The 14,679-nt window shown below is 43.0% G+C and overlaps 1 protein-coding gene across 3 annotated transcripts; it reads left to right on the forward strand.

The window, feature by feature from the left end:
• Nucleotides 1-22: 22 nt before the first annotated feature.
• On the forward strand, nucleotides 23-14,665 carry LOC119442921 (activating signal cointegrator 1-like). Of its 3 annotated transcripts, none has more exons than XM_049662457.1 (11): nucleotides 23-277; nucleotides 410-562; nucleotides 627-932; nucleotides 1,206-1,354; nucleotides 7,676-7,820; nucleotides 8,291-8,470; nucleotides 8,716-8,912; nucleotides 11,015-11,136; nucleotides 11,690-11,793; nucleotides 13,560-13,656; nucleotides 14,512-14,665. In XM_049662457.1, the coding sequence occupies exons 2-11, from the start codon at nucleotides 461-463 to the stop codon at nucleotides 14,580-14,582; spliced, it is 1,473 nt and encodes a 490-aa protein (XP_049518414.1). In that variant the 5' UTR covers nucleotides 23-277; nucleotides 410-460; the 3' UTR covers nucleotides 14,583-14,665. The 3 variants fall into 3 exon arrangements, 2 of the variants coding, with proteins under 2 accessions (XP_049518414.1, XP_037563916.1); XM_037707988.2 differs by having other exon boundaries at nucleotides 24-277; nucleotides 410-519; XR_007465740.1 differs by lacking the exon at nucleotides 11,690-11,793 and having other exon boundaries at nucleotides 410-519.
• The last annotated feature ends 14 nt before the right edge of the window (nucleotides 14,666-14,679 follow it).

The following is a 14,679-nucleotide window of genomic DNA, read 5'->3' on the forward strand; positions in this document are numbered from 1 at the left end:
CCTAAAAATAATTATTTTAATTTTCTGCAGAGCTAAGAAAGATGTCTGCTACCATTTGCAATTGCTTTGTAGCTGCATGGGCTGTTGAAAGTAAAGATTTATTTGCCCGATTATAGTTTTTTTACGGGTAGGTCAACGTTTCTAAATATTCCTGTGCTTTTCAAGCTCTGTTACCTTACTTTTCTGTCAGTGAAACAAGAGCTACAGACGGTTGTTTGTAGCAACGTCTGAAAGCCGAAACCATCGAACAAAACGCACTGACCCGTCATGAGTAACGGTAAGCAGCGTGATGTTAACCCACATGAATATCACTGGTGCAAATGTTATGCGATTTCAACATCTCAAGCATAGTTTTAAGGGCTTCATTACTGCTCAACTCGGTCCATTCATGCATTCATTTCTTCCGCAGATGGTGACTCTACTCTCATGACAGTGTACAAGAAAGCAGAACTGCAAGATTATGTCCAGCCACAAAAGTCAAAATCTTCGAAAAAGAAGGGCTCCAGTTCAAAACAAGAGGCATGCGAATTGTCTTACGAACACACGAGCGTGTGAATTCGTTGTAAATGTTCATGCACCTTGACTTGCTGCGTTTATCAAAACTTATTCATGTATTCGTATTGCAGCCAGTGCAAGACAGTCTGGAGCAGCTGGAGTCGAGCTTGAACAGCAGCCAACAGGTATCGGAACAGGCAGTTCCTGATGAGGAGCGGTCGAACATCGCCATGACGCAGAACGCGTCGCGGCGCAAGCAGCGTTTCGTCAACTTGTACAGCCGGGAAGGACGGGCGCGCGACGTCGTGTTGCTGCCCGGCCGACACCCGTGCGAATGTCAGGCTCACCGCCACGCGCTCATCAACAACTGTCTCCGCTGCGGCCGCATCGTCTGCCGACAGGAGGGGTCGGGCCCATGCTTCACCTGCGGCAATTTGGTGAGTCATCAAAAGGCCAACCTCTTCTGATGCGATGCCCACTGTTTTACAGGGATAGCTCAGTTATGGGCCCTTTCACCATGTTTAGATGTAGGATATGCCTAATGGATGTGACAAACACAAACGTAATATATATATATATATATATATATATATATATATATCTTTTAGTAATCTTTCACAAAGCACTTCACAGCTGTGCAACAAGAAACATTGCGTCCGGCACTTGCAATTGGCCTCTTCATTTTCTAATTCCATGCATTCCTTTGGCAGGTGTGCACGAATGAAGAAAAGGAGATCCTGTCTCATGATTCCAAGAGGAGCCACCAACTTAGAAATAAGCTCATGAACCAGACTGTTGATGAAAATCTTGCCAAGGCCATTGAGCATAAGAACCGACTTCTCGAATATGATCGTACCTCGTGAGTTACTGCTCATTTCAATTCTTATGGTGTCAATGTGTACTACATGTCATTTGTGCATACACTGCCAAAGCAGAACCTCTTCATAACAACTATTTGTGTGCTACTATAATATAGCATGCTGAGTGCAGTATCATGCTAGAGGTCATGTTTCAGCATTAACCTTCTCCAAAATAATGGTAAGCACTACTTGCAAAATGCTTGTTACATGATGTTCCTGTCATGAAAACACAACAAACTTAGTTGCGTATTCACACCTGGCAATGGGCAAACAAAAACATAAGACATAAGACAAGCAGGAAGGAAAGGGAAAAATTTGTGGCAATCCAGATTTCTCAGACAAAATTTGTTGTGAACGAACTATTTGTATGCTTGAAGTAAGTATGTGCTAGTTGTTTAATTTTTAGTATTGCCACCAAGTAGAACTGCTTGTTAGAGAATATTCGCGACTCCAGCAATTCATGCGACACCTAGCAGCGAGCGCCGGAAACAGCGTACGGAGGTCCAAGCGTCGGAGCAGACGCTCCGTCCGTAGCCTTCGCTACAGTGGCTAGCCACCGTACCTTCGCATTGCGATCGGGTGCGCTTCTAGTACGATGGAGTCACCATATGATCTACGAAACTTCGCACGGCCCTGGAATTATGCTGCGTTTTGCAGTTTCGCGGCGCCGAAGAGCCACATGGATTGCGAATCTTATCAGAGACAACGGCAATTGTTGTGTTCTCAACATCTTGCTCGAGAAAGTTCTAATTTTTTTCTAGGCGAGCGTCGGTTTGTGTGAAGAGAACGCGATCCTGTTGCTTGTACTATGTTTGCACTAAAGCGCTTCAGCTAACTTCAGAAAGTTTGCGTTGAGGTTGTTACTGCCATCGTGATAACGTTCAGCGTATGCGTGCTGCAACATGCAGTTTCATGTGATAGCCTGTGTGGTTATGCAGTTTATGATGCAAATGTCGCCGCGGTATTCAAGCTTTCCTTGATTATAGCTGCTACATCGGATACATGCAGCGCACAACATGGAACTACCGAGTATGGTACATCAGTGAAAATCGGTACATCGGAGTTTCAGGAACTCCCGAGTAACGTCGGTAAATCGTTCTATGTAAGCACAACATGTACGCACCAGCGTGCAAAATAACTATGGGGCGGCATAGCGGTACACCTTCCTTGCGACCTGGGCACGCTACCCGTGTAACTAGTGCAAATTAGTAGGCGCTCATTTGAAAATGCGGAATTATGAAAGCAATTGTATCTCTTATCAGTGTCTGAAGGAAATTGGCAGTTCAGAGGCGAACACAGTTTTGGCCACTTAAAGTGCAGGATACGTAAATTATACAATAACAGAGAAAATTAATTAGATTCATAATGCATTAGCTTAGTTAACATTCATTTACACAGAAACATTTGTTTTATTTCATTAGTTTACACAGCAGCCATAAGCGACATGTTCGTAGACAGCGGGGAGTAATAATCAGTCATGGTCAGGCCACTCAGCACAAGCCATACCTGTACATGGTGTGCAAATGTGTTTTTATTGTAGTAAGCAGATATTTCCGTTTCTTATTTATCGTTTTGTTCTCTACGAGAGAAACAATGCGCCAACTACTGCAATAACTACAGCTAAGTGAAGCAGCAGTCACGTCGCGCAAATCTCGAATGTAAAATAGATAACACGAACGCAAAAGTAGCGGGAAAGGTTCGCCACAGATTCGTAGTGCATGCTCGCAATAAGGTGCAAAGCTTGATTTTAGTTTCGCTTGCTCTCTGGACAGAAAAGAGCGTGCAGAGTTTGCGCCTTCGCCGATCGAAAATGTGTTAAGGCAACAACAGTGAGAAAGTGCGCGCCGGCTGGGCATTTATCCGCATGTACAGCGGCAACAGCTGATCGAGAAAGTCGGTGCGCTGCTGCGGGCCATGTTAAACGTTCCAAACTGAGCAGGTTGTAAGATTTCGGCAATCCTGGAGAGGCTAGCGTGATGTATCCAACTTCGCCGGCCGCTGTCTCGCACGCTCGAAACACCGGACTATCTATCCGCGTCTTAACAGTGAATCAAAGCAGCAGAAACGTGCTTGTACATTTCCGACCGTCCAACAATGCACGAGTATACGTTGGTTCCACGACCAATGGGTTCAAGAATACATCGGTGATTTTCATCAGAATCTCGTGCGGGTCCGCTGTCACGCCAGATGTTTGCACACACCGTGCGACCACTTCAGCCTCATTACCCACTGTGCCTCTCTTAGATCAGCTAAAATGATTTGGTCGGCGTAAGCTACACGCTTTCCTTCCACAAAACAGCGCAAACCGGCATCACACCGCACGAAAATCATCAAACTACAGTGTACTGTACATCAAACACAGTGGTTTCGGCGACGCGGGGACCTCCGTATAACCGCCATGTTGCACAGTGTAGCCAGACGCGGCCAGTTCTCGCAGCGCCCCCTGCAGTTCATTTGAGTTGCGAATAGTCAACCCCCAATAATTCAACACCTGTGGGACTGCATGTTTTCGTTAAATTATCCAAAAGATCAAATTAATGAACAAATTCAAAAATGTTTTATTACTTTAAGTATCCTATCGATGACGGCAGACAATACTTAAATACAGTATTACAAGAACTGTGCATGTTGTCGTCACTCAATAATGTATAAATCTCAACGCTATCATCGACGCTGACAAAATCTTCAAAAGAGACCGCCCAGGGCACAGTGCAAGTGGTCATCAGCACTGCTGGATAGGTTGCCGTTGTCGCCTAGGGAACCAGTAGTACTGTCTTTGAATTTCTTCTCTTTTCAAGCTTTTAGTAGCTGATGCATGCGTGAAAGAGCGCCAATGCTTTAACATTCATTTTTGGATGCTTTCGCATGAGGCAGTGACATGCTTTTGCTCTCAAACTGAGCAAGTTTTCCTTCCATAGCAATGTGTGGTTTTTCGCTGGGAATTCTCAGTGTGATTGAAAAAAGTGGTCGCAGTTTCACCTGAAAGGCGAAGCATCAATTGCGATAGCAAACTTGTAGAGAGCTATACGGAGTAATGATATTAGCTTTATCAGCTGTATAAACTTGGACATGCAGCAGCATCGGCAACACGCAGAACTGTTGTCGACGCCATCGGCGTTTTGCCCGCGTTCGCTCAAAATGCGTGCGGCGTTGGTGACTGTTGCCGGAGCCTGTGATAGAACTTGGTGCCGCAGTTAAACGTAGCCTCCCTTCCCTCCCCCTCCCCCACGGCTTCTCGCGCGTCGGAAGAAGGTGCGTTTGCTCTACATATATGGTGATTGTAAAGGAGAAAAGAGACGCCTACTTCTGCAGCCCTTAAGCGAGCACGGCGCGGAACGCGCGTTTGTTCTCCGCCGTGCGTTCACTCCCCGTGAAAGACGCGCCCCTCGCGCCCTTTCACTCGCACATACAGCGTTCGGCGCGCGGCGACGATTTCTTCTCCAAATGACGTCATACGGAACCTCACGGCGACGGCGACGCCGACGGCAGAAATCTGCTTTTGAGTGTCCATATAATTGCTATCGCAATAATAAGTAAGAAGTCTGATTAAATGAGATCAAATTATCAAGAGTCGACTATAGTAACTTTTTCATGTACCTACATTGTATTTTCACGGTGCGTCGGATTTCGGGTGAGGGTGTGCAGAGTAAACTACATTTGAACAGGTAGCAAAGTCCTCAGACACAGGACTCGGGAGTGCCATAATATGACGCTGATGCTCTAAACTAACTTTAATACCTGTGAGCGCAGCATTTATTTTACTGTGCCGCTTCATTGCTGTTCCAACTGAAGGTTGTCTCATAGCGTATGCTGAGTAATAAGGCCTGCACAAAATATATTCATCTTCAAGACACAGTGATCACCCATAATGAACTATCATTTGCAGTAGCATAAATATACAAGAATATCAATGAAGAGATCATCATCATCATCAGCCTATATGTATGTCCACTGCATTATGTAAATGAAGCGATCATTTATGCATAAAACATGGTACTTTCATAAACAAGGCTATCACAAAGGCGCTGACACAAGCATTGCTCAAGGCCCTGTATTATTGACTGATTTCATCACATTTGGCACCGTGATGGCAGTAGTCCTTGCCATTTTCTTCCACTACTTGGGTTCAAGGCAACATTAAGGGAAATGCCAAAGACAATGCCATTGTGTATATCTTTTGCCCGCCACCATAGCTTAGTAGCTGTAGCGTTGCGCTGCGTTCAATTCTGGCTGCAGCAGCTGCATTTGAATGGGGGCTAATTGCGAAGACGCTTGTGTACTTAAATTTTAGGGGTGTGCGAATATTCGAAACTTTCGAATAACAAATCAAATAGTGTCCTATTCGATGCGGTCTTCGAATCAAATATTCACTTTTTGTAAATGTGAATATTTTTCTAATGCCTTTTGTATATTTCAAAATGTCAACTGCGCCCAATTAAACATAAAAGTGGAGCAAACGTATGGTAAATATTAACCCTCGCATAGTATAGATATAAAACATGAGAACTTGCGTAGTGGAGCAGCCTACATCTTTTAGGTCGCCATACTTTACAAGCTATATATACAGCGATCATTTGCATTCTCTGAAGAGCCCTGTGCATGCGAAGAAACTACTTGTTTGCTCCTAATGCTCCATTTCTGCTTTTAATAAACGCTTCATAACGTACTGTGTAATGATAGAGACTTGCTAACTTTGAGAATACTAGGATGTAAACATAGTTTTATATTAATTGTGATAACGACTGTTCATTATTTGCAACTTATTTGAAAGCTATTCAATATTCTATTTGATTCGATTCGCTTCTGGCACTATTCAATTGGTGTTTGATTCGGTCTCAAAAATCACTATTTGCACCTCTATTATTTAGATGCATCTTAAGGAACCCCAGGTGCCCCAAATAATCCGAAGCCCGCCACTATGACATGACTCATCTCATATCATGCTTTTGTGATGTAAAACCCCTCAATTTAATTTTAATGTAATTCTGTATATTTCCATTGAACTTAAGGGGAAAGTTGAGGGATATGTCTCCTCAACCCCACTCCTATTGGAGAATTTTTTTTTTCTCACCTCCCTGCCTTTTGACCTCAAGAAGCAGGTTTGTCATGGTACAGGTAGCACACACCTTGCCATAGTTGCCCTTCAGCCCACTACCCACATGCTTAGTGGCAGCAGTGGTGTAGTGAAAATTTATTGGTTCTGTCTCAGTAACTTCTCAAAATGGTGCGTGCTCAGAGAGATGCATTCTCTTAACAGAAGAACATTCAAATGTTTTGCTATGGGCTAAAAGCAACCCTTTGCATCTGTGAACACGTCCTCTCAAGCTCTCGTTATGGCAGTGACCAGTCTGCCTTGTGTCAGTACAGAATATGGTTGGATGAGAAGCCACAACTGCGGTGTGAAATGCAAGTGTAGTTGCTCTCTTTTGTTAGAAGTCCTTAGCATGCATGGGGATTGTCTAATGCTAGAAATTACAGAGCCAGAAAAGGCTGCACGCTTGCATGATGCATGCAACAGCATCCTTCAATAGCATTGTGTGGGAAGAAATTATGTTTTCCTGAAAAGCTAATCAAAGAAACACCACTTTGATTCCTCATGGAGGTTGCAGATGTGGTGTGCGAAAGCTTCTTTCAATAAAACTTGCCAGCAGAATCCTAGAAAAATAATTTTTCATCTTCAGTGAAAGTGTCCTTGGGCAATTTTCTAAAAACTCCTTGGATTAAAAATTTCACTAAAGCAATTATTTTACGTCAAGGTACTGTCACAGCAAAATGAAATGTGAACCGCACAGTATGTGGTTTTCGGTATGGGCTCTGCTGTCTAACGGTGCTTATGAAAAACTGCTGCACATGTGCAGTTAAGCTACAGGGCTTGCAACTTCACGTCTTGCTCTCATCTTATCTACCCTTGTTCAGGTTATCAGTATTCTGATATCGTACCACTAAAGTGATACAAGCCTCTGCTTTCCTTCAATGCTTGTCGGTGGATGTGTTGTCTTGCACACGAGGCTGAAAAATATCTCTGTCTACTCGCATCCACCAAGGGGCATTGTAAAAAAGCAGAGACTTGAAGTGCTGATATTGAAATGCTGTTAAGCTGAGTGATGGTTGAGAAGATGAGAGTAGGAAGTAAAGCCATGGACTTTGTTTGAACTTTTCTGTTCACGTTTCATTTTGTTGTGGTAACATTCCAGTGTCAGTCAGTTTTACTGAAAAACTAATGTTCATGTTTCTAGTCATTATGCATGTAAAAATGTTCAAGCTCCTGACCTCTTTGTAACATTTTCTTATTCTCGCAATTGTGGTGGCTATTCTTGCAGGGAACGCCGTACTCGAGTAATAGATGATAATGCTGACTACTACTCCTCCGACAACAAATGGCTTACACTTGAGCAACGAGAAATGATTCGTAAGAAGGAACAGGAGCTGCGCGCAGAGCAGCATGCTTCAAGACGACAACAGAAGGTTCGTTAACTTTTCAAAAAAAGTCCAGAGTTGTGGCAGTAGAATCTGCACTGGCCTCTGGCTTTCAGTTGTGTCTATCTCTCATTGTAACATATGCTATGATATTAAATTCCTGCCACAGTGGCTTAGTGGCTATGGTATTCTGCTTCTGAGGTTGTGGGCTAAGTGATTCCCCACTGTGTCGGCCACATTTTGTTAGAGGTGAAATGCAAAAACACTCATTTACTTATATTTGATGCGCGTTAAAGAACCCTGGGTGGTTGAATTTAATCCGGAGCCCTCCACTACAGCAGTCCTCATATCCCATGTTTTCCTATAGCACATTAAACACCATAATTTTTTTCTACGCCAGACATACAACCACCAGACAATGCCATGCTGAGAATACAAATGCATCATAATAATGGGGGCTCCATGTGTTTGCCACTTTTATATAACCTTGTGAAAAAGCTGAATTTCATTTGTTTCAGGTGACGCTAGATTTTGCTGGGCGCCAAGTGGTGAAGGAGGAGGCGCAGCATGCCAGCATCCAGAGCTTGTTGCAGTCACTCGTAGCACCTATGGCTGAAGCAAATATCAATGACCGTGTGTGTAGAGAAGTAGAATCCACACACTTTATGGATCCAGCTTTGGATATGCCACCTCCTGAGGTATGTGCACTTGAAAGATTAAAGGCAGTGAAAATTCACTTTGCTAAAAGTTGTCAGAACCATTGCACCATCTTTACTAGTTGTGTTGTGAGTTATGCTTTCAATTTTTCCTGTTTAGATTATTGTGTCCTGCTAGTGAAATATCATTCTGCAACAGTGAAAGGGTTGGCTGTCCTAGTACGTTCTGTCGTCGGGCGTTTTACTGTAATATTCTGGAACTCACAATCATCTGTTTTGTTGTGCAGTATATGCCAACCGGAGCCCTCCGTGCACCAAAACGCAGCCGTCCAATGGGCGACAATAGCCTGGTGTGCACCTCAAGCACTGGTCAAGTCCTTAGCTCTCGCATTCAGGATCGAGCACTCATGGAGATGTCTGACGATGGCTTTGCCCTGTCCGTGCAACAACCATATGCTGGTCTGCTAGTTGCCGGCATCAAAAAGTATGATGATGTTCTCTAGCTCAGTGTTTTTACGCTGTGTTGAATATGACGAGGAATCTATTTGATTTCTAAAACGTGTAGCTATACTGAAATCATCTATTTTCACGAATTCCTTGTGTGGCAGCTCAGCTTTAGTTCTATTGCTGCAAGAACCAGTCAGCAACCACGGTAGCCCAGTGGCTATGGCACTGCGCTACTCAGCTCGAGGTCGCAGGTTCGATCGAGGCTGCAGCAGTCACATTCCGATAGGGGTGAAATGTAAAAACGCTTCTGTACTTAAATGCACATTATGGAACCCCAGTTGGTCAAAATTAATCCGGAGTTCCCCGCTACGGCATGCCTCATAATCAGATTGTGGTTTTGGCACATAACACCCAAGAATTTGGTATTATTATAATATTTTTGCTTTGAATTATGGCATTGTTTAAAGGCATCTTTGCCTTTGACACTGATCTGCCATGCCGGAGACCGAGGGCTGTCTCTTCATGGGGGAAAAAAAATGTTGTGAACTTGTGAAGCTAATCAGCAAGTTGAGCTTTGGGAACACTTGGCTAGTTTGTGAAAAATGAAATTGCAGAACTCTTTTTCTACCATCTAAGTGAGTACCTAATGTATTAGCACCACTGCAATATTGTTTGGTCTATTGGCCAGCGGTGTACTGCGTGAAAATGCCAGTTTTGAAATGCCCTCTTCCAAGAAGCAGGTCACATTCTGTGGTTGGACAGTGCACATCTGAGATTATCTGAGATCAACCACAAGTTGTCACGAACTGATTCATTGATAGCACGAGCCATAATGTCATAGTCACATTGCTTTTCTCTTCACCTTCTAACCCTACGCATTCGAGCTGCGCATGCTTCATCAGCAGGACAGCATGACAATGATGCCGATGCCAATGGCTTGAATATGCTTCAAGTAGCCATATAATTGCTATCACAATAGAAAGAGGCTCGTTAATCTGATGGAACAATACATATAGCACTTAAGGGGAGTCCTAACGAGAGAGATGCAACCATGTCCTGAATTGTGCAATCCCAAAACTGAGGAACCATGGGTTATAATTTGCTGGGAATGTGAGCAATACTTATGGACTAAGCTACACATACCAGACCACGGCCAGTATAACATAAAACTATTCCAATCTGTTTTTATTTCAAATCTGCCATTAGCCCTCCATGATGGGCCGAAAGGGCTCGGGCTCCACCCAAATGGGCTGTGCCCGAGCCACTCTGATCTATCACGCGGGGAAAAATGGTGGATTTGGAATAGTTTTACGTTATACAGTCGAACCCGGATATATCGTATCTGCAGGGGATCACAAAAAATTCGATATATATAGTTAATTTGATATATAAAATAATAGGCCCTGAGGCAAACGGCACCATACTGATTGGTGCGTCCGAGGGCCGCTAAGTTACTGCACACAACTCGGAAAAAAAGCAAGCGCACTTTAGTTACCTGTACAAATTACTGGACCACTTTCAACTTCATTGCAAAGTCCAAGTTGATTCTTTTCTTTACATTTGCAGCGGCCATCACTTGCGGAAAATGAACTCGCGAATAGGCACTCAACCTACACGATGACGCCACGAAAATCGGAAAGAAGGAACGTTGACGTTCGAGGTAGCATGCGGGCTAGCCGAACAGCTTGACGTGGCTCAGCTGACTGCACATTCTCTTCTCCACCTCCAGGTGCAAGAAAACCTCAAAGTGCACAAAGAAGTGCACTTTGAGGTCTTCAGTGCGGCGCCGCTTTCGATATATCGAATGTGTTGGTAAACAGGCGTTCTATATACGCGTGCACCATCCCTATACATTTGCATGGGATTTTCAAGGGGATTTTACAGCTGCTTGATGTACACAATAATTCGTTATATGTGGGTTCTATATATCCGGGTTTGGTTGTACTGGCCCACGTTAAACAAGTGGCCATGGGAGTATCCTTACCAGCAGCATGCACTCACTGTGTGTGTATATCAATCTGTCATGATTTTATTGTGTGTGATGCCTTTTCCAACTTAGGATATTTTATACAACAATCGACTGTCCATGTGCATTTTGAATTAATGCGTAAGTTAGCTGTGTTTTCTGCCTGTTTGCAGGCACGAAGGGCGCGCTTGGTTTACAACATACAGGGGCCGTCTGTGGATCCATTCAGCCAGCAAGCAGCCCACGCACGAGGACATCAGTGAAGTGGTTGACATCTATCGCAAGATTGTCGAAGGTAAGGCACTTGGTTTTCATTATATATATGTCCCACTAGCTGTCAACACACTGGGTTGCTGGAGGCTTGAAGTGCTCGACAGCGATTGAATAAGGCGCAAACAACTACAAGTCCCATTGTCGAAACAAAGCTCTTAACCAATGCTTCCCTTGTTCAACTTCTGTTGATCATAACACTGGGAAACGCCCGAGGTCAAGCTATGATTATAAGAGCGGGAAACTTTGTAGAGTGCATTGTGTCATATCTTGTAGCAATAAGCATGGCGGCCTTTCTCCCATTTTATGAACACGGGTGCGTACTTCTGCAGTTAAAACCTCTACAGGATTGACAGTATGCTGACACAAATCATTAAGTAAATTAAAGGTAACGTGATGCATCGGAGCCAGGTTAGGTTAGCTTAAAAACCATCTTTTTTTTTTTTTAGCAGATATGATATCAGTGTCTAGTTTCTGTTTCAAACAGAGCATGACGACACTTTGAGGAAATGTCCATTTCAATGCTACAATTTTTTTAAACTTCCAATTTTTTTTCTCTTTCTCTCTCTTCATGGCAGAGACAGGAGAAATTGTTAGTTTTCCAGACGAGTACCCAACAAGCTGCCTTTTGGGATGTGTCAACCTTGTTGACTGCCTGCCCCAGGACATCTATCGTGAACAGGTGCCTCTTCCATCTTATAGAAGTTTCAGTGACCTCTAGTGCACCAATGGCCTGCAGTGTTTGTTAGTACTGCATGGTAATAAATCCATGCCCAGAACAATAATACAGGCAGCTAACAGCTAGCATATGTGATTAGCTACATGTTTGTAACCATAACTACTACATAGCATAAAGCAGAAAAACATGCAGTGAAGGCGTAGCAAACAGCCAACACACAAGCTGATCCTTCACTTTTTTGCTATCTGCTGCTTTAAGCTATCCTCCTATACATTACGCTCTGGCACATATTGGAAACAAATCATTACATGCTGACAAATCATTTGCTCTTGTTCAGTAAGGTTTAAGTTTACATGTTGTTTTCTTGCATCTCTCCTCTGGCACTCTTCACAACTCCTGCTTGAATTCAAAGCCCTAACAATTAAACTAGAAAACTGTGTATGAAAGCTGCAAGGCAGCCAGCACTGTTTTACTATTTCTTAGAAGGCAATCGGTGTGCTACAGGCTTTTTAAAGATAGGCTTTCAGGGACCGTGTCGCTGAGGATGGTCGTAAACATTTTTCACGGTGACAGTCGCCACCAGACTTTCGCATTCAGTTTTGTACCTGTTGCAAAACGATGCCATCACAGTGATGCTTTCATTGCACATCTGAATGAATGGCACCAAGGCATATCACTATTGAAAACATGTGATAATATCTACATGGGCATTTGTAAAATATGACTCTCTTATCAGCGCTAAATGTGAACAAATATTTTGAATTTTTAAGTACATCATCACACGTGAAGACCACTCATACTCTAAATATTGTGCATGCCAGTGAGAGAAGCAAATCAGTGCCATGTTTCTGCATCTCTGCCGTGCTCTTCCTCACTCATGAAAAAGACCTGTGGGCAGTCGAAGTTTGCACCAGTGAAAATTGTTAAAAGTTTTTTTTTTTTTGAAACACCTGAATCAAAAGATATTACAATAGCAATCTTCATTATCTCTGTGCTTCTCTTTCTGCACTCTGCTATGGAGAAGCTGACAGCACACGTTACATTAAGTACTGCATGAATTCAAAAGTCAAGCACATTGCTAAAGAAGCCAAAAATCAGTGCCTTTCAAAGCAGTGTTCTGCCTCATTCTTGCAGACGCAAGACAGGCAAGAACATTACTGGGGTGAAGCAAGATGTCTTGCTCTGAAGATATGCTCGAAAGATAATCATGCAGGAGAGGCTCCTCCTAAAAGATAGAAGAGGTGATTCACTGGCTCATGTTATACATGTTCCCTTTGAGGGCACTTTCCGCTGCATCCTTGATTGGGCACTGGTTATCGTTTGGCAGGAGGTTGAACCTGTTAATCATATGGCTACTCAGGGTTTTTTTTTTTTTTTCAACACAACGGGGATCCCATCACAAGAGCACGCACTCCACTGTACCAAGCACAGCATGCCGACAGGCGGGCATCTTGAAACTACGGAGAACTTTAGGGACTCGGCCATGCGAAGTGTCACTTCGGTGTTGCGACAGACCACTGTGTTTGCCTTTCATTCTGAAAAAAATGCCTTTACTCATGTGCAAGTTTTAACAGCCTTTGTTGATAAAAACCAGTACTCATTATAAGTTGGACTGTTATAACTGTGTCCAGATGTAGTTTAGTATTTCATAAACCATTTTTACATGGCGAAACATGCACGCTGCATACTGATGTTCAGAGTATAACCACTTCTAGAACCACTGCTTCTGTTTCTAAGCAGTCTTGCCCTTTCCTTTTTACCTATTTTAGTATCCATTTGGGGAATGCTTCTCTCCATTCGTCTTCATATGTGAGGAACCTCAAGAACTGAAAATGAAGTTCCCAATGAAGGGGCAGCACAAAATCTGTAAGTGTACAAGCTGAGTATGTGCAATTACAGCTGCAAATTGTGAAGATAAAGTTAGTACTAAAAGAGCCATTTGATTGTGTATTGCCTTACAAGGCTGCCTCATATCAGAGGCCCGAGAGTCTAAGTCTTATCTTTTAGACAGCTTATGCTAAGCTGAAGAACTCGACACTAAATAGCTGTAAGGCAGCTTTTATAATCCGTGGTACTCACCTAAAGGGACACTAAAAAGAAATAGTACGTCAGTTTAGACTGATAAAGTATTGGTTGGAAACCATATTTTTTTAATTTAGCAGTAAGGGGTTGATTATTACATAAAATGAAGGTCAAAGTTTTGTTTGTTGAACTTCGTGTCAGAATCCTAGTGCCGGCATATCAGTGTGACCGAAACTGGTTTTATATTTTTTTCTTATATTTTCACTATTGTGGCTCAATAAATGTTCCTGAAACTTGCTAAGTTAAAGTCTTTGACGCTTCGTGAGTTAACTAGGCCTGAGCAGGCTCCGTCAGAATCCATCACATCCTAGCCTCTTGTAAGAGTGGCTTTTTTTTGGCATTGTGGAAGGATAATTTACTAATGCAGCTCAAATGATTTCTCTTTATTCTCCCTTTAAGTTCACATGTTATGACGCTTAGATTCATATGAATTGCATGCTTGCTTGATAGGATGGCAGATGCATTTGACTGATTTCTCACAACGAAGCCTAGCCCATGGTATTCATTGCGATGTGTATGTTTTCTATCTAAGCTATGCCTTTTATGGCAAGCCAGGAAGTATAAAACCAATGACAATGCCACATTTTGCATCCAGCTTTTCAGTGTCTTACGCCATTGTCAAAACATTCTTTGTTACAGTCAAAATGGACTCGAGGCTGCACCATGCAGCAAAGAAGACGTTGCTCTGTCCTCAGATCTTGACAAGCTGACCAGTTTTTCCACTGTAAAAAAGAAAAGGTCTTTTTTTTTTTTAACGCAGAAAATAAATTCTTTATTATTGTACATGGAGTTAACTAACAGGGCATG

This window comes from Dermacentor silvarum, chromosome 2 (genome assembly GCF_013339745.2).
Source record: "Dermacentor silvarum isolate Dsil-2018 chromosome 2, BIME_Dsil_1.4, whole genome shotgun sequence".
In the NCBI taxonomy this organism is placed as follows: Eukaryota; Metazoa; Arthropoda; class Arachnida; order Ixodida; family Ixodidae; genus Dermacentor; species Dermacentor silvarum.

Excerpts from the sequence above, each read along its gene's own strand:
- LOC119442921 (XM_037707988.2), top strand. Across the intron at positions 8,471-8,715 it reads TGGATATGCCACCTCCTGAG|TATATGCCAACCGGAGCCCT; the intron begins GTATGTGCACTT and ends TTTGTTGTGCAG. Across the intron at positions 11,137-11,689 it reads CTATCGCAAGATTGTCGAAG|AGACAGGAGAAATTGTTAGT; the intron begins GTAAGGCACTTG and ends TCTTCATGGCAG.